This window comes from Nelumbo nucifera, chromosome 2 (genome assembly GCF_055504915.1).
Source record: "Nelumbo nucifera cultivar China Antique chromosome 2, China Antique-T2T, whole genome shotgun sequence".
Classification (NCBI taxonomy): domain Eukaryota; kingdom Viridiplantae; phylum Streptophyta; class Magnoliopsida; order Proteales; family Nelumbonaceae; genus Nelumbo; species Nelumbo nucifera.
In genome coordinates, this window is record NC_142650.1 from 22,534,462 (window position 1) to 22,554,284 (window position 19,823).

The window sequence follows — 19,823 nt, forward strand, 5'->3', positions numbered from 1 at the left end:
ATTTTGTATGTATTTGTACTTTACATATTTGTATTTGTACTCTTTCTAAACTGAACCTTAGGCTATGTTTTTTGGAAAGAGTGCAAATGCATGTTTAATGCATTTATGCACTTTGGTTCCATTTGGCAAGTGTTAGGTAAGAATGTAGGTAGGGATGCAAATAAATCAGATCAGATACAAATCAAGGTATATTTGAATCCGATCTGACATTGTTCATGACAGATCTAATCGGATCTGGTAGGCCTCGATCTTAATTAAACATGCATTTGCACTCTTCCCAAAAAGCACAACCTAATCAGATCTGGTAGGCCTCGATCTGAGTTTGAATCCTATTAATAAGTCGGATCTTCGGATTTGATTTGATCTAACTTGTTTTCTTTAAACATTAATAAATTATTAAAAGAAAAATAAGATATGCCAATTTAAATAAAGAAAAAACAAAAAATACAAGCATTTTTTAATTATTTTTATCATATGTATACATGTTTTTATAAAAAAATAAATACTATAACAAATTTATAAAATACAATATAAATAATATATTTATAAATAAATAAATAACATATATATGTATTATATATATTTATATAAATAAATATATAACATATATCGGATCGGATCTTCTCGGATCAAACAAGAGGTGATCCGAATCTGATCCAATTTCTGATCGGATGCTATTATCTAATCCAAACAAGGGTGGTCCAAATTTGACCAAATAGGATCGAATTAGATCAGATCATGATCCGATCCATTTGCACCCCTAAATGTACACATCAAACCCTGATCCCAAAACATGTTTGCAATTCAAATGAGAGCAAAAATATTACTCTCAAGTTGTTCAATGTAAAAATGATGAATTCTAATATCGGACATTTTCTCATCTCGGTTCATGTTTATCAACGAATTTTAAAAAACTAGTGATTATTAAAACTATATATATATATACATTGTCCCCACAGTGCCCTCACAGCACATTTCGACCTTGTATTGGAAACATCTTTCAATGATGATCTTATACTCGTCATCATGAGATGTTCCCAGTTCCCACTATAAGGTCAGGATGTGCTGTGGGACATTGCGTGAGCTATGTCCATACTAACCGATCATCATTTTTCATTATGAACTGGTAATGATGATGATGATGATGAACTGTTTATCTATAATGCTAGAAAGGTACGTTACTGGAAGAGATCCAACCAATTAAAATCCCTCACTAAATTTTGATCAATATCATCTCATTGATTACCACTTGATATCGGTTGATTGTTTTTTACTTGTTGGATTTTTTTTCTGGATCATGTTTCTCCCTTCCAGTAAGGCTTGTTTATTTTTATAAACAGCCTAGGTTAATTTTGAAACCTTTTCTGCATAAGACTTTATCTCACTTAGTCCCTTCTTTGTCTCCTTTTACTAATACATTTAGTATCAAAATAATCAGTACAAATACAAATGTGTGGTTTAGCAAAATGCAAAGTTGGTTTAATTTTGTATTCTTGATAAATGATTTTTAATTGTGATAGGTAAAAACATGAACTAACTATAATTCAAGGTTCAAGCATGGCCTTGTGGTAGATTTGTTGTCTCCAAACCTAGTTACCTAGATACTTGGGTTCCAAGAACAGGAGTTAACATGGAAGAAAGATTAATGGCATGTTAATGACGGAGAGAGAGCGTCTGAGAAAGTTAAAATATGAAAATTAATGAGAAAGAAGAGGAGTTGAGTTAATATAGGATAAAGTTAATAAAAGAAACGAGAATCAATTGTGTGATCAATGAAAATTTATGATGTCAAAGAAATGGTAGAATAGAAACTTTGAAACTTGAATTCAAATTACTAAAAATAAAATAATAATAATAATAATATACCAACCTGATACAATAACTTTTTTTTCCGATATACAATATCCTATATTCCTGAAATTGACTTGAATTCTCTGGACTAGCTTATTTTCTGTGATGGGGGAGCCATTCAAAACTCAGCTATTTCCTTTGGTTTGTGTGTGTTGGATTGTACTAGTAAGTTTGTGGTGGCTGCAGGTGATAAACAGGAAGGTTTTTGTAAAGCTGAGGATGCTGAACTTCTTGCCATTTTCTCTGCTGTTTCTTTTGCTCAGAAGCAGAACTGGAATAGAATTCTTATCTTTTCTGACTCCAGGAGTTCTGTGATTTTGCTGAACAAAAAGTCTGAAGCAGATGATTGGAGTTTGGCTGTTTAGCAGGATAAAATTTCTGTTCTCTCTCGATCTTCTTCTTCTGTACAGTTTCTGTATATTCCTAGAACTTTAAATCAGGTTGCTCATGTATTGTCACAGTATGCAAAAACTTTATATGCTGATACTGTGTGGTGGTCTGAAGTCTGAACCACCGCCTTGTATAGTTAGTTTCTTTCTTTTAATGTTAGGTTTGTTCAACTATCAAAACGAAATCAAATATACACAGTATTTGTGTATTGACTAATACAGGCCTTAGCCCAGCAAATGATTAGTCACCACTCAGGCACACATAAAGGTTAATTTCAAGCAGTGTTATAAAACTTGGCCCGGACTGGACGGTCAGACCATGAAAACCGATAACCACTGGCTGGCCTTTCTGGGTCGGTCCTAGTTAAATGACAATTTTGGTGGATTGGACAACTAAACCGCCCAGTTAACAGGTAAAACCAGGACTTGTAGAGCATTCCGGTTTTTAATCCAGTCCGTATAAAAACACTGGTTCCATGTGCCTAAGCAGCTGGTTTCTTTGCTATACTTCTCAAATGCTTGACTACACGGATAAACACCCTGACCAGCAAATCTCTCGTAATGACCTGAACTATCTAAAATTGGATTCAAAAAAGTTTGCCCCCTTACCAACTTGCCATAGTCCAGCTTATCCATTGCAGTAGTATTGCACGAAAGTCAACTCCAGTTCTGTGTGTGTGTGTGTGTGAGAGAGAGAGAGGCGAATTTCATTGCTTCATAGTTTAATGTCCAGGTTGTATTTCATGCATTCGCAGCGGAAGAAAGAAAGAAAAAAAAGTTGCAGCTCGGGCCATCTTGTATCGTGTCAATGGCAGAAAAAGAAACACTACTCGAAAAAAAAGGTTGAGAAATGATGCAATCCACAAGGAACACCTATTTTTACATGAATCTTTACATCCATGTAACAGAAAAACCCATCTATCTTGTCTATTCTTTTCTTGTTTTCCTCAAGGGGCTCGGGGCTCCTTCGAATCAGGCAATTACATCAAACGTGAAAAAATTAAAAGAAAAATATTAAGAAAAAAAAAACTAGTACAATACCAAGGGGTAACATTTTTCCTATCCACTGCTGAGCCTATAATATGGAAGGAAAGGAATAAATGACTACAACTTACCAAATTTGGATAGTGCTGATTGGAACAAATCTGAGAAAACTTGAGATGTGCTTTGATCATCAGCTTTGACCTTTATCTGTGCCTTTGATGAAGATGTATTGATGACACATTCTACAAGAAAGAAACCTGCTGGTTCCTCTGCCTTCTGTGCAAAGAAGAAGAACTTGAAGTTCGGGGCTTGACCTCCCGAGGCAATGCAATGGATAGAATGACCTTGCATGTGTCGGATGAGGACTTGAGGTGTCGTCAGTGCTGCAATTCCTTGAGGGTTTATGGAGCATTCCTGCATAAATAATATTTTTATTTGCAAGATGGCCAGGAATTATATACCCTATTAGAATGCATAGAAATTTCTGTCATGTATAAGGATCAGACCAAAGTTTTGAAACTTGACGGCCTTAGGATGTATCTATAAGCAATAACCATCTCCAAGTGAACCTTCTGAATGTAGGAGGGGAAGAAAAACAGCTCAAGGGTTTTCTTTCATGTGTTTAATTTGTGCCCATAATACAAATTGTAGCCTTTACCAATTCAACTCAACAAGTCTCTCATAGCTAGAAAGTGCAACGAGGTTCACTTTTGGACATGCAAAATAAACTTTAAAATGGCATTCTTTTAAAATGACGAATCAAGGAGCACCAAGAACTTTCAGAGACAAAATATGCTAAATAGAAAGCAATAAATGAAGCATAAAGTTTCCTAATTGATGTACATAACTACATATCATACCAGGATCCAGTTTGGACTCTAAAACTTATAAGAACCTTACTATTTGAGCAAAAGATTATCCCAGCAATTAAATAGTTGATTAACGTAGATAAATTGATAAAAAAAAAGGAATAGTTAAAGATACATGAAAGAACTTGACTGGACTACCAACATCCTAGCTCTCCGCGGGCAGCACAGGCCCTAGACACCATTGACATTTACATTTTTTACAAGCAACAGGTTAAATTTTATTGTTTACAATTAAAAGAATGAATATGAACAGTAAGTGCCAAGCACTCCAGGATATAGTGCAGCAATTGCTACCTATCTTTCCTTCCACCTAGATATTACAATGGCTTAGCCATCTTATCAGTCAATGAGTTTTCTGTTCTTTTAACCCATTGACAGGTGATTGTCAAATCCATTTTTTTCCATCTGCCTTAATTTGCATTCCGTTACGGAAGCAAAGTTTATCTGCTTCCCTTGCACATGATAAATTTAAATGCAAAAACAGAGGCCCATGACTTCCTTAGTTTAAGCTAAGACTAATGGATTTTATTCTAAATTGCCGGTTTTTTATCAGTAAAAATATAATATCAAGTTATTATCAGTGTTGACGGGGAAGAAAAGCAGCAAAGGTGAAGAATCTATATATATATATATATATACATGATCAGCACCTTCACAGGTATAATATTATACTGGCTGTTGTAACTTTAATGAATTTTTTTTTTGAAGAAAAAATAAAATTTATTAAAATAGAAAGAAGATACAAGGAAGGTGACAAGAAGTCACCCAGGAGAAGAAAACACAAAATAAAACTCCAACAAACTCAACCATAACCGCAAGCACTACCAAACACAAACATCAAACAACCACTCAACTACGAAAACCAACCCACACTAAACCTTGCAAAAACAACAGTCACACTCTAACCACACTATGAGAATACCAAACTCAAAAAGGCCAAAATACACCAAATCAAAAGATACTCGACTCCATTAATTAGCTCTTTCAACACACTCTCAATATTAGCAAAAAGAGGTCTAGTTCTGTAATTTCTTTTCCTGCTGCAGACCTTATCAAAAACCGAGCCACGCCCATTATCTGCCACCCTGACTGCAACCCCCCCTACTACATCCTTTCTTCTTGTAAAGTCCCAAATGCTTCCTTTTCCTTCTCCTCTGACATTTATCACCCCTTTCCCCTTGCACCCTCCCCCCTCTTTTCTTCTTGCAGATTCACCCCTATATCCCCTTCACCAAACCTATTGAACTTCCCACTTATGAGCACCTCACTTCCCTACAATCCTTAACCCGAAGTGCTGCAACTATGACATCACCATCCCCCCCCCCAGACTACTTTGAAAGTTAATGTTTCCTTTCTCTATTCCATCATGACCGTCACCAGTAACAAACCCTGATTCACATTGAAGGAACAGACATACCTCTGTAAATTTGATATCCGCCATTGAACTATAGCTAGTTCTTAAAATATCTTCAATTAAAAACCTTTCTGTTCCCAAATCTTGATTCCCCTTCTCAATCAGAACAACCTCTTGATTTCTTCCATTATCTGCCACTGCATTTCATCTCCTTTATCATCACGGCATGGATTTCTATCACTTTCTCCTTTACTGTCAACTTACCATCTATGTTCCCTCTGTCTTCCTCAATCGAATCAGCCTCTTTGTAGCTGTATCTAGTATTCTAGTTATATGCCAGAGGTAATTTCCTTTTCATCTTTCATTATCTACTATTATTTTATCAAAGAAATAGGATATAATAAAAATATTTTATAGGTGTTTCCCTTGACAATATACTAGGAGGGCGGCAAATTGTTGCTGGTTTTCAAATCAGCAGACAACAAAGGATAGTAAAGTAGGCCCCTCCTGCAGCAGGGGCAGTCAAATTTAACTTCCATGGATGCTGCCTTGGAAGCCCAGGGCCTCTGGAATAAGGGGAGCTGTTAGGGATGATTCACCATCACCATTGCCCAAGTCTTATCCCAACTATATGGGGTCAGCTACATGAATCCTGTTTCACCAGTGTTCTATTTAATGTCATAACCATTGTTAAACTATTAGCATGTAAATCATTTCTTAGTACTTCTACCCATGTCCTTTTTTGTACAGTAATAATAGTTTGTTATTATAAAAAAGTAAGCAATACAGTAGGCGGTACGTTCCTCCCCATGTCAACCTCTAAGCTTTTCTATTCCTATGTTTATTTTTGCCTTTCTTCCCTTGATAACAAAATATTGATCAAATAAAATAGCAGCACCATATTTATCAAAAAAAAATATATAGCAGCACCAAGTGACAGGACTCCCATTAAGCACAAATTACTAAGAAACCTCTCTGCTCTAGGAAAAATTATACCATTAGGACCTGGTACCCATCTTAAATAAGAAATCAGACTGAAAGTGAACTCCTTATATACTGTTATACTACTATATGTCTCTAGAGATATTCTGACATATTACACTGGTTTGTCCTAACACCTGGAAATTACGAGCAAGTGACCCATGAATTGGATTCCAGTATTTTCAATTTCAGTACTTGTGACACAATTTGGAGCAGTTAACCAGAAAGGGCATCCTAAACACATTTTTATCATCTTTCTATTAAAGTTAACCAAGCAGCAGCAGACAATAGGATCTGACTATTCAAGGATGGAAAAGAATCTATATACCATTAGTTATCAAGATTAGCACAAATTATAACTGACACAAAAATAACAAACGCATTCAGCAATCCAAATGAAAAAGTTGTCGATGACTTAATCATCAAAGCTGGAGGTGCAATCAGCTGCAAGTTTCCAAATCTGGGAATCTAAACCCAAATAGCAAACTCACACAAGACACAACCAAACAAGGAACTTGGAGAGGCATCTATCAAGCATACACAAAAGTAAGAAATTACCAGAATTAGTTATGCTAGACAATTTAATTATAATAGAGAACATAGAAAAGAAGCAAACCTGTGTCAGAGATACTGGCAATTGCCCCCATTTTCGCTGGAAGGTGTTTGGATCTAATGCAGCTCTTACATTAAGCTTCAAAGGAGGTGGCACAGGTGAAGGTGCAGCCGGTAAACCTAAACCTAGTAGGTCATCAATGGCCAAGGTAGACTGTGAAGCCTGTGTTGGTAAGGCTGGGCTAGAATATGGTGTTTCTGTTTGTGTCTGTGAAACAGTTAGAGAAATGGAGCCATCATATACAGGAGCATTGTATGAAGAACCATTACTACTAGGACCTTTGTTTTCTTCCTTCTCAGAGGTGCTTAGCAGCAGATCATTGTCATTTGCATCCACTCTCTGTGCCGGAATTACATTATGTGCAGATTCTACTCCAACAGACAAACTTCCAAGTTCTTCAGAAAACTCAAATGGTCCCCGGTGTTCTTTATCAGTAAACATGTAAGAAGGCTGCAAAAATTTAACCAAAGTCAGGAGGAATTTTACCATCAACCCTTTGACACAAATAGAAAAAGAAAGTGAGACATAAACTAGAACAAAGAAAGAATATATAATGTTACTATTAAAAAAGTAACTGACTATCTAAGCTAGAAACTAAGTTTCATATTTTGTAACCCCCCCCCATCGTCATCTAAGCCTGTCTCAACTGTAAGGGATCAGTCTACTATATGAATCCTACTTTTCCATCCCGTTCTGTTTAGTGCCATATCCATTGCTAAATGATGAGCACTTAATTCATTTCATACTACATCAACTCATACCATTTTTGGTCTGCCCCTATCCATTCTAGCTCCTCCAACTTGCAACAGATTGCTTCTTACAGATGCTGTAGATGGTCTTCTATGCACATGACCAAACCATCTTAGTCTACTTTCTCTTATTATGTCAAAGACTACTATTGAGCAGCTTCAAAACCACAGTAAGACATAACTTACCTCCAAATCCTTTAAACATCATTCAAATATGGAGAAAAGAAAATTAAAACACAAAGAACTACATATATATTATATATATATATATTATATATATATATATATTTTATATATATATATATATATATATATAGATATATATATATATAAATGAAAACAGGTTAGAAACATAGGTTTATATTTGGGGCACACTCCATTTGATAAATGAGGCATGGTCCTCATAGACTCATAGTTAGTCAAAATGTACTCAAGATGAAAAAGCCAAATAAACCCTTAAGAAAATACTTAATACTATTAAGGGCATATTTTTTCTTTTCACTAGGGATGTCCCTGGTTTACCTATATATATATATATGTGTGTGTGTGTGTGTGTGTATGGAATTTACCCGAATCAGCTGTTCATATGCCAAGAAAATGCCAAAGGGCAGTAATGAGTTCTACCCCAGTGAAAATTCCTCCAGATTCTAGAAAGACCTTACATTAAAAATACTTCCTCTTTATCAGAGGAATACTTGAAGAGAAGGCTTGATACCACAAACAAGAAGAAATCCTGGATACTGTGAATCAATACAACCATGAAAATCATGGATCAAAAGATATCACAGACAAGCCTATGAGGAAAAAATGTAGATTACTTGTCACATCCAGTGTTTTAAAAGCATGAAGCGCAAGGGCCTTCTAGAACCAGAGGTGCAAGGTAAGGCACACACCTAGACGAAGCAAGATACAAATTCTAAAAATAAAATATGCAAACTTGAATTTTAAAAGAAATTCAATGTTTTAAAAAGTCTATTAGCTCAAACCAAAATGCATCAGCATAAAATATAGAAAAAATTCAAAGTGAAAGTGAAGCAAACATATGCGGATCATGCCAAAGTGCTTCAAGCACTCGACAATTCAAGCATATTAATAGACCATGATACTGCATTTTAGGGTTAGGGGTCAAAGATCAGTTGTACTATTGTTGCTTCTTTAATGGAAACTTTGCTATATGAGATCCTATCCACAATAACTAGGGTTTCAAGTGTTCAAAAGAATTTTTTTTTTCTGAAAAAGGTTTTTTCCTTTCAAAGTTAATAAACCATGATACTGCATGAGCACCAAAAAATGACAATTTAGAAGTTAATAGGCCATTAAAAAATATAAAACACATAAGAACATAGAAAAAGTAATCAAAAAGGCAAGCTTATAACAGCCACATGCTTGGGTTGCCTTGCACCACAGCCCAGGTGCGCCCACCATGCCTTTTGAAACAAGACATGTGCCTCCAAATGCACCTTGCCTGTGCATCTACACATCCCTTTGAAACACTGCTCACATGTTCACAAGATAAAATAAATTCTAATAGATACTTCCGATTGTCTTGTTATACATTTGAATACTAAAAATCACCAAGTAGAGATAAAAGGTGTTCCCAGAAAACATTCCCACTTCTGACGTTCTGGAGATAACCAATAAAAAGCAGTCTGACATATAAAACACAAGTAATGTGCTTGCAATATTATAAGAAATATATGATTATGAATTAAAAGACACTGAGGCACCTTCTGGTATACAACAGATAAGCTATTAAATTCATCAAATATGCGGTCTTTGATTTCACTGCTCTGGGTATCAGCAAAGACTGAAACTGCTTGCTTGGGAGGATCCACCACACGTTCTGTCACATTTACATTATACTGCAGAAGCCTATAGTAGAATAGGGCTCTATCATGAACATCCTGCAATCAAATGAGCATTTAGTAGAATATTCCTGTAGAAAAACTATTATAAACTTCTCAGAGTAATCTGAGACGTTTTCATATTCTTGAAGATAAACCAAAAAGCACCTGGTGAGAATCAGCAAGCCCTGCAGCTAATGCAGCTCCCAAAGCTTTTTGAGTCTCAGGGGGTCTTCTGAGGAAACACTTCAGTACTGCAGTAAGAAGATGCAAACGAACCTGTAAAAATTATCATAAACCAATCAGATGATAAATGAAGTAAGCATCCTCATAAAAATTGGTATACCTTTTTTTTGTGATTGCTGACAAAGTTAAAAAGTTCAAATAGATAGTTTTCTTTGGAGATTTATGGAAGACATCAGTGAAACTCAAATTCAAGAATACACACTTGTGGTTTGTAGTTATGAAATTGCAAGCTTGGCAAAATAGTTACAGTAGAAATACATGCAAAATAGCAACTAGCATTAACTCCAAGAAATAAGCCTTGATAGCAAAAGCCACCCCTAAATAGCTCATTGATGTGGAGTAAATGTTTCCGTGCACCTTCCTCAACAAGAAATTAATGTACCAAATGCATATCTGAAGCAGCATATAGCATTCACTTTGTTCATTCTATCTTAAAGAACCTTCCAGCAAGATTGAGGTAGTACAATCTAGGTTGATGAGTTGATCTAGAAGGATTTTGAACAGGTTCAAATTCTTTCAAGAGAAAACAGCATGGTTTAAAGTTTGAACAATATAATATAAGAATTAAGGATTTAGGGGACAAATGGAAGTAGAAGGATCAGATGATTCTTTAGTTTTGAAGTAGAAGGATCTCATAGATGTAGAAGAATTTAGATGTTAGAATTTTATTGTTAGAAATTAGAAACTTGATGACAAATATAGAAGGATCTCATAGAAAAATGAATCTTTAGTTTTGAATTATATCTAAAAGAAATGTATAACTAGCAAGGAAGTAGTATAAGAAAGAGAATAAAAGCAAAATAGGGGGAACATAAAAGTCTCGCCTCTCTTAAAGAGCCAAAAGACAAACTTCTCTACATAAGCAGTCAAAAGTATGCCATTGATATATGCAGGAAAGACATTAAAAAGGATGCCCCAGTCCCAGAGCAACAAGTAAAGAACTTGAGCCTCTCCTGTCCTCGAAATAGGCTTTAATGAAATTCAAGATTGAGAACAGATATACACCATATGCAAGAAAATTATTCAATTTAATAATAGATGTATATTACTAGAGTGTCAATCCTCTAATTATAGGGAAACAACCATGAACTTTAATAGATGTACATTGGTTCTAACTGCAGGCTGCAGCATCACTTTTGTTTTTTTTTTTTTTGATAAATACACTTTTGTTAAGATATAAATTTTCTCATTAATATAGCTATTTACTTTAACAGTTTCCAATTGACCAGATTAATAAGTACTCATCAGAGGATAGACTCTATTAGTCCAGTATGCAATATGAACTTTAATAGTCACTAGGATAAAGGCCATCTAGAACTAAATTTCTAAGCTACACCAAAATGCTAAAATTAAGGAATAAATGGAACTAGCGACCAAAGTGTCAAAAGGAGTCCTAAGGAAGCTTTTCTGTGACAGGGAATTTAATTACCTCTGCAGAATGTTCATCTTCCCAGTTTTCAACAAGGCTTTCCAAAATATAAGGAGCATCAGAGATGTCCTGAGAATATTCCCCCAACATCCATATAAGAGCTGCTTTTGCCTTGGGTTCTTGAACATTTTTGCTGCTGATATTCCCAACAACCGCAATGCAATCATGACTCCATTGAGGATATTTCCTTAAAAGATCTTTCACAAGGACCTGCATATAAAATTTCCATAAAGACAGTAAATAAGTTATATAAAACAGCAAAAACATACATTTGTGATAATCCTGAAGCTTGAAAATAAGATATTATTTTCACATTGAAAGCATATTCAGATAACAAAGAACAAGATAATTACTAGAGTTTCTGCCGTCACATGGTCTTTATCCATTTCCAAAAACTGAAGCAGCCTATCAACAATTGCATTCACATCGTATTGCTGAAGTGCAATTTTCCCAACAGCGCGAATTGACTCTCTTGCGATGGGCACATCAACATTTGCAGCATATTCACATAATTCCGTCACTGAAATGGACTCAATGAGGTCATGCATGAAACTCTATCAATAAAGAATAATGCTTGTGACTAGAAAATAAATCGGCAAAAAGGAAGGGTAGAAATGAAAACAAGAGAAACTTCCCAACATCAAATATTACCCCTGAGAATTTATTGTGCAGAATGAAATGGTTCCCTTACCAATCTCATATGTGTTGCTTTCATTTGCCACTGCAGTCAACATTTCAAGTTTCAGTTTCTTAACATAAAATGGTTCATTGTACTGGCAATAGAAATGCTTGTAGTCTGAGGAGAACAGAATCGGAGCACGCATCACCAAGAGATGGAGGTGGCATAATACTGCATAAGATAGTTCTTGACTTCCAGAGCTCACTAGAGTGAGCAGAGGAGCTTTTATACGTTCATATACCTAAAAGCAACAAAATTTTCTATTAAAGAAATTATAATATTATAGTAATATAGCTTCTAGTGAGGTCACCTAACAGAAAATTGAAGAAACATGCCAATGCCAGGAAAGTTCCCCATAGAAAGGTGAAAGAAGTTCATATACCGCACATTATGATTATGTGGCAGGTCTGAACAAGAAAATTACATGATGGAGCATTTAAACATAAATGATGTAAAGAGATGCCTTAGCTGAAGGTGATATTTTCTCTTGCATGTCAATAAATTCTTTGTTGATATCAATAACAAAAAGATAAAACTACGATATTGAATCATCATTTACTGCACTGTAATCAGCTTGGTAGTTGACCAGCTCAAGATGTTTAGCCCGGATCCCCCTCAAATGTTGCAAGATAATCTCCATGTATATCCCCTCAGATTATGAAACCAACCAATGACTACAGAAATGTAAAGTTCAACCACTCAAAAACCTAGTAACATAGAGCCTTTAGCCCCAAGGAGAAGAGCTATGACCTCTTCTGCTAAAATATTCAAGAGCAGTAAAACCACGGAAAGAAAAAAATAGCTTTCTTTAGTAGTTCATAGACACACCATAAGTGTCAGAGGGTTCCAGTCTTCCAGACAAATAACCATGGAATTTGCGATTGATAGGACCCAAGTCAGGAGGACCCCAAGGGTAAGCAACCATAAAATAGCTGTGATGAATATTATCTATAAGTAACCCATTTTGATAGTCTATTAGAATTCTTTGACCACTTAAGTGATTGAAAATGCATGAAAAGCATAATAATTGGACTGGATGTCCTGCCCTTTGATCATCAACCTATGTCAGAAAGGGTGGGAGGGTGGGGAAGGAGAAAGTAGGTGAAGTGTTTATGATAAATACATGTGCACAACTGCATCAAGGAATGTGCGCCATCATTTGCCAATGAAACTGGAATATTCAGGTCAGGTCCTCTGACATAATGCATGGATCTACAATTGGAAAAAAAAAAAGTAGGTCATCACCCAATGCTGGTCCCAATTATCATCGATCTTGGAGAGGAAGAGTTTAGGATGTAAGTCAGGTCGCCTGAGTTAAAGAATTCCAACTACATCAGGCTTGGGTTCAAGCTTGGGCCCATTCAAAATTTAACAAATACTCAACCCAACCCAAACCAAGTAACACTCCTAAACTGGATGCAGACCTAACCTCCAGCAATTTATATGAAATGGCGCTCTCAGAGACAAACCTCCAATCAATGGATCTCCTACTGAAAATTAAAAACCTGCCTACTTTTTTACTTTTGTTGTTTTGCATTGAACGAGGTAAAGTAAAGAGATGATGTTTTGATAATATACCTGTTGATGAACATCAGTCATTGACAAGGTCAAATGCAAAAAGACCTTGATGGTTGCCAATACAACAGCACCGTTTGCATGTTGGAGTCTATCTTCAAGGAGATTCATGATGTCAAATATCTCGTTGCTATCTGAGGGTATATATTTCACTACCAAATCAAGTACAAGACACTGTGCCCATTCACTGAAATCCTTGATCCTGCATATGACAATAACAACCACCATTACTTTAATTATTAGAAGAACTCAGGTAGAAAAAGGGGGAAAGAAATTCCAAATTTTTAAATATTGCTTATAAAATAAAGAGTATGATCTTCTAGTCTTCACTGAGCAGAAATCTCTTTTTCAGTCAAAAAAATATATATAATAAAAAGGAAAAGCAAATAACATACAAGAGAAAAAGGATAAAGGGGGAAAACCAAACAGCACAAAAGATTTAAAAACACCCCCTACCAACACACACAAAAAATAAAAAATAAAAAAACAAAACAAAACAAAAAAACAAAAAAAAATAAAAATAAAGTCAAGCACCTATACAAATTTACATAACTCCAAAGACAAGTAACCATCTACATAAAAGCAACACTGAGCAACTGCCAAAAAAAAGGATACTCCACCTATGATATCCGGAAACCTGTACAAGGGTGCTGTATCATGTTAGATACTTCAACTTTTTAGTGTAAATTTCATATCTGAAACCATATCCAGATGTGTCCTTGCCATATCCTGGTAACAAACCATCCCCACACAGCAAGAAGCATAATTACCAACTGATGGTGGCTCAGTTGGTAGGATCTCTAACTCATCAGAGTAAAGACCTAGGATCAAATCCCGCTGCCACCAGGGTTGGGGGTTAAGGGAGGGGGATGGGCTACCCCAGTTGTGTAGCCCCATGAAGGGGGAAAAAAGCAAGAAGCATAAGTTAACTACTCCAAAGTATTTCTTTCATATTATAAATTTGTTTGAGACATTAAATGTTGACTACTCCTTGAATATATCTAAGTGGAAATGAATAAAACTTTACATAATTGAAATGTTTAGATCTAATCATATATGAAAAAGATAAATGGAAGAAGACAAGAACTAAGGCAACATATTCATATCCAAATAATTTCCTAAACGAACATAGGTGTTAACAAAAAAACATAGTACATGCATATGCTGATCAAAAAAACATAGTACATGCATAAGTATCTATATGTATGTACACCTGTGTGTGTGTGTGCACATTTGATCAATTAAACAAACAGAGAGGTTCAAATGATTCTGTCAACATGGATGCTCATAGGTGCCTAAGAAGCATTAAAGCACAAACCCTGGTAGAAGTAAATCCATATGTGGCAATGGCACAACTGGCTCAACAAGATTTGTTCAATAAAAGCTTCACAAGTACTATTTTCAAAAAAAGACCATACCGGTTCAAAAGGTAATAAATAACTGGCTTGCTAAGCAAAGCTTCTCTTTCCCTGGATGCTTCCTCAGAGGTACTTGCCTCCAAACTCCAGATCTCTTGTAAAGCAGATAAACAATTTGCAACTACCTGACAGAACATTATGATGGCATTCACTAGTTTAATATGAATACACCTGAATTTGCATGGAAAAGAGTAAAACATTATACATGGAATTTAATTTTCTAGATGAGAAAAAGGATCCAGCTTCCAGAATCAGCTTGGGGAAGTGGGGAGGACAAACTGCAGAGGATAGTGGATGCTCAACTAAAATGCATCTATAAATGATAAACAAGCCTGACTTTACACTGTAGATTTACTGAATTATTGCCTTGTATTCTGAAGGTAAACCACCTGTGTAGGCAAAAGCAAACCCAGTGTGCGTGTGTGAAAGAACAAAAGTAGATGGTTAACATGTAAAAAAATCCATACTCAAGAACGATTTTCAGGGGCTGTTTTTCCTTGTGGTCCATCTTCAGTGAGTGTGTATATGCAATGATGGGATCAGATAAGATTGTGTGTTTGATCAAACACAACTTACATCTCAGGGGCCATTTGATAACAGCTTAATATGCTGAACTGAAAAGCTTATCACTTTGCCTTTTTAGTGATCAAGATTTAAAGAGGTTGTGAGCTCCTTAATGGCTAAAACTGAAGCTGGATGGACCACTATATCCTTGAAAATTTTATTATTTAATTATTTTAACAAGTGAAAAACAAAGCAATACGCCTTTCAGTTCAGCAACTTCGACCATTATCCAACGTCCCCCCTATGCCTCTGCATTAGCATTATCAAAAAAACGAATCTAAAACAAATATGAAATAAATTTATCTCATACTCTTATGCAGAACTTTACATGCCAGATATGATCAGTGCCAAAGATAAGTCTTGTATGTGTGGCTAAGTGCATGAAATCTCCATGTGCCCCCTGTGATAAGATCCCCCTGTGTAATTCTCAGGGGTCTGATCCCTGTTTTTCTTTCTTCTTCTCCTTGTACACCCTCTTGTGTAAACCCGTCTCTTTGTTTAATGAAATCAGTTAAATTTTCTCAAAAAAAAAAAAAAAAACTCCATGTGTATGAATGTGCATCCAGTCATCCACGGTTTTTCCTTTGTGTCCCCCCTTTTTTGCTGAAGCTATCTATTATTTCTCAATCCCATAATTCATTTTTTGTTTTTGTCAATCAGCTATAACAATTAACAAACATGCTTATCTGAACTATGAATTATGCACTGCAGATTTTCGAGGCTTCTTGCTTGAAGTTGTGATTATAACTACCAAAGTCACAAAGAAATCAAATTATAATTTTATGACTCTCTACCCAGATAAATGGAGCATATTGTTGCTGATGGATGACAAATTCAATCCCACCCCCCACCCCCCAGTATACTCCTTGCATACTTTTAGAATATAATAAATAAACAAAAGCATGGAACCTAATTAGAACATAATAAACGAACCAAAGGTAAGATTGGATGAACCCCTGAAACCGCTAAAGTTCTCTCCATTTTTTTTTTATCAATATTTTCTCTCCATTCAAACGCCATTCCATGATTCAGATTTCAGACCATCAACTTCGATACCCATTAGAAGAAGAATGACATAAACAACAGAAGGAATCCTGAATCCAAACCAATTTAAGTTTGTCCCTAACTCCTTGTCAATGACTATGCTATTGACCCAAGGAAAGAATAGGGTGTAACGAGTTAGGGCATTGATACCTGAGCATCGGGGTCATTGAGCATGAGATCTTTCAGCATTGACGGAAAATCGGCATCTATACACGTTGTTGACGAGATGTGATACAGTTTCAGTACTCCAATTGTAGCTACCGTCCTTACATAACCATTGTTATCCTTCAAGCCTGAGCCCATCGGACCAACTAGATACTCCACCAGATTTGCAACTCTCAGAGAACATAGACTTCTCAATGCAAGGCCTCTGATCATGGGATCCTCGTCCCGGCAATCCTTCTGGAGAAAATTGATGGTAAGGAGGGCCAGATCCGGATTCCCTTTAGCATAATTACCAACGTAGAGATAACACATCTTCTTGAGAACAGTGTCCGATGTCGCCGAACACATCACCATCTCGCTAAAAAGGGAAGACACGTCAATACCAACAGTCATATAAGATATGACTTTCTTGAAGAGCTCTCTTTTTGCATCGTCGGTCCCCGGCGCTCGGCTCCCGGCGAGCTGCCGGAGTTGCAGTTTCAGATCGGAGACTTCTCCTTTGCTGATAAGTCGACCTAGGGCTTGAGAATGAGTTCGATTGGCATGAAGTAGGGAAAAAGGAAAAAGGAAAAAGAATAGATAAGTGAAGAAATTAAGTTACCCGGACGGCTGAGAAGGAGATGGAGATTTCTGCGGCTGAGCTGGAGGAGACATGGATGATCGACCTCTCGATGATTGCAATATCCAAGCGATACGTTGATCAGAGAGTTTTACAGTTCGATCGAAATCCTGACAGATAACATGGAGAAGAACGAACCGAATCCCCGCGCAAACCTGCCAACGAGCTTCAGACGAGAAACGAGTTACACGTGCTGCTCAGAACACAAGATTACGGATTAATGTGCGCGGAGCGTTCATGAATCATGACCCCGGTGCACTTGAACCTCTCTGGACTCTGGGCTCGTCTAGCGAACGATGAAGAGACTATGGAAGCGATAAATGGTTCGGTTCAGCTTCGGGTAGGGCCCGGCCGCCCGGGGGTGCGCATGACAATAATGAAAACTTGACTACTGCAACATTTTTTCCCCATTTCTAAAGCAAAAACATGGCTGACTACGCATCCATACCACACACCCACTATGCTCAGTTTGAAAAGATTATAAATACATAATAATAGAAAATATAAGGTTTTGCACTATATATTTATATTTGTACTCCTAAATTGAGCCTAAGGTTGTTGTGTTTGGTTGAAGTGCAAATTTATTTGCAATAATACAAATGCATGAAAGTGCAAATATACAAAATGCAAATTATTGTTTAATTTTGTATTGGATTTTACTTTATTCTGTTTCATGTCTTAATTTACTTCATTTGTATTGCAATCAAACAAGATGAGCTAAAATTTGAAACAAAATCAGGTGTTTTTTTCGAGATTATATCATGTGGAATAGAGATGGATAATTAGACTAATGCCTGGTGATTGGTACAAGTTGAAGTTCTAAAAAACCAAGAAAAAGGCTGAAGAGAATGTTATTCAAAAAATTGAAATGTCGAGATTTGTTGAATAAATTGGAGAGTACAGACCCATGGACTAGGCTATATTGCTGTATTTAGAATCAAGAGATCAGGGTCGACATTCTGAATCCAATCAAGTTGTTATTCATGGATTCAGAGCAGTCGGTCAATCTCCATAACATTGTATTTAAAGAAAGAAAACCAAAGGGAATTTCTTATAATTTACAGCTACTTTGTTGCTGCTTTTAACCTTGAGCCATCATACTGTGAATTTAGTTTGTTCTGTATAAGGATCTGGTTTAGCAGTTTCAACCCATTGTTTTATCCATCCATACTTCAGAGATCGAATATCCTTCTGCTTGGCTCATATTAATGCTTCCTTGAGTAGATTTTTCTGACTTGTGATCAACTCCAGACAACGGTGCAGAGCTAACAATTGCTGGTTTTGGTCTCTAAAGGTATTTTTTGCAATATGTTAATTACAAATTTAACTTGTTGGACCCCATTTTACCTGGCTCCCGAGGTTGAGTCAATTTTAACAGTAGCTGATTTTCTCTCAAGTTACAGGCAACCAACATCCAGGGTCGTGTACAGGTTGATCCCTGGAGCGTAGCTGTAGTTCTTCTTGACTTTCTCAATGGATATCCACCTTTCCAGGCTCCAGCAATGGAAATGTAATTCATTACTCTTCTAAATTACAAGTAAAGCAACTGGCTTTTCAAGGGTTCTATCAACAATTCAGCATAATTTGCTGAGAATATAAACAGGGGAGAAAGGAACCATTTGCAGCCTAATTTCTTTGTTTGGTGGTGGTATCGAATTGATTTTACCTGAAAATGGTTTTGAATCATCCCCGTCAATGAAGCTGTTAATATTTCTTGACTTCAGTGAAGCTGCATCCTGGAGTTTTCTTCATTCTCTCCTCTCCAACCTTCCTTCACGTCTTGCTACCTCCCCAGCTTTGCATAAATATTTGAAAGACAGTATCCATTGCATAATCTGGCTCAAGTTCAATTAGGTTTTTCGTTACAGTTACAGGAGCTCGAGATTGCGGTGTGGTCTGTAGGAACTGAGCAACGATCCGCACATGGTCATTGAACTCTGTGGAAACAAGGAGTTCAAAAGAGGAATACGGGGCTCTTCTCCGGCAGAGTGAGGAACACGGAGTTCCAGTTTCCCGGCAGAAGAGATGAGTAAAGGTTCTCCGTTGGCGACGAAAATGAGGTCTCCCGACGAGCATGAAGTTTCACTTCCTTAATTGCCTGTAAGGGTATTATAGTCATTTTACACTTTTGAGTGTTTTGTGGTTGGTGGATTCTGTCAGAACAGTCGAGATGAAAGGAAAGTTTCGCATCAAGTGAGTTAATCGTTGGATTTCATCTTCTGTTGCTGTGCGTGATGAGGACGGATCCGACGGTTTGTGTTTGCAATGCTCTCTCATCTTATAAGATGTCCTCGATCAACCCTTCTTCTGCACTCGTTCTATACAAAAATATGAATTTTTCCATACTATATAAATTCTTGTTCCTGCCTTCACCACCGTCCGATTCCTTCCGCATACATGTATAGAACGGCCGGTCCTGATTCAGTACACGACGATACATAGAAGACAAT

The 19,823-nt window shown here is 36.5% G+C and overlaps 1 protein-coding gene across 5 annotated transcripts; it reads right to left on the bottom strand.

Moving 5' to 3' along the window:
- Nucleotides 1–3,116: 3,116 nt before the first annotated feature.
- On the bottom strand, nt 3,117–19,440 carry LOC104595197 (beta-adaptin-like protein A). 5 transcript variants are annotated; one of them, XM_010255817.3, is made up of 12 exons: nt 19,040–19,440; nt 17,356–17,539; nt 16,740–17,256; nt 14,982–15,106; nt 13,567–13,765; nt 12,001–12,229; nt 11,663–11,829; nt 11,310–11,519; nt 9,803–9,913; nt 9,518–9,694; nt 7,045–7,491; nt 3,117–3,638 (listed from the first exon to the last, which is right to left on the bottom strand). In XM_010255817.3, the coding sequence occupies exons 2-12, from the start codon at nt 17,406–17,408 to the stop codon at nt 3,345–3,347; spliced, it is 2,529 nt and encodes an 842-aa protein (XP_010254119.1). In that variant the 5' UTR covers nt 17,409–17,539; nt 19,040–19,440; the 3' UTR covers nt 3,117–3,344. The 5 variants fall into 5 exon arrangements, with proteins under 5 accessions (XP_010254119.1, XP_010254118.1, XP_019052939.1 ...); XM_010255816.3 differs by having other exon boundaries at nt 17,356–17,528; nt 19,040–19,430; XM_019197394.2 differs by having other exon boundaries at nt 16,740–17,269; nt 19,040–19,424.
- Between the last annotated feature and the right edge of the window lie 383 nt (nt 19,441–19,823).

Coding starts and splice junctions, on each gene's coding strand:
- LOC104595197 (XM_010255816.3), bottom strand. CDS start 19,060: ATGATTCAAAACCATTTTCAG. Junction 11,520..11,662: donor ATGTGACGGCAGAAACTCTA/GTAATTATCTTG, acceptor TTTTATATGCAG/GTCCTTGTGAAAGATCTTTT. Junction 9,695..9,802: donor GGCTTGCTGATTCTCACCAG/GTGCTTTTTGGT, acceptor ATTTGATTGCAG/GATGTTCATGATAGAGCCCT.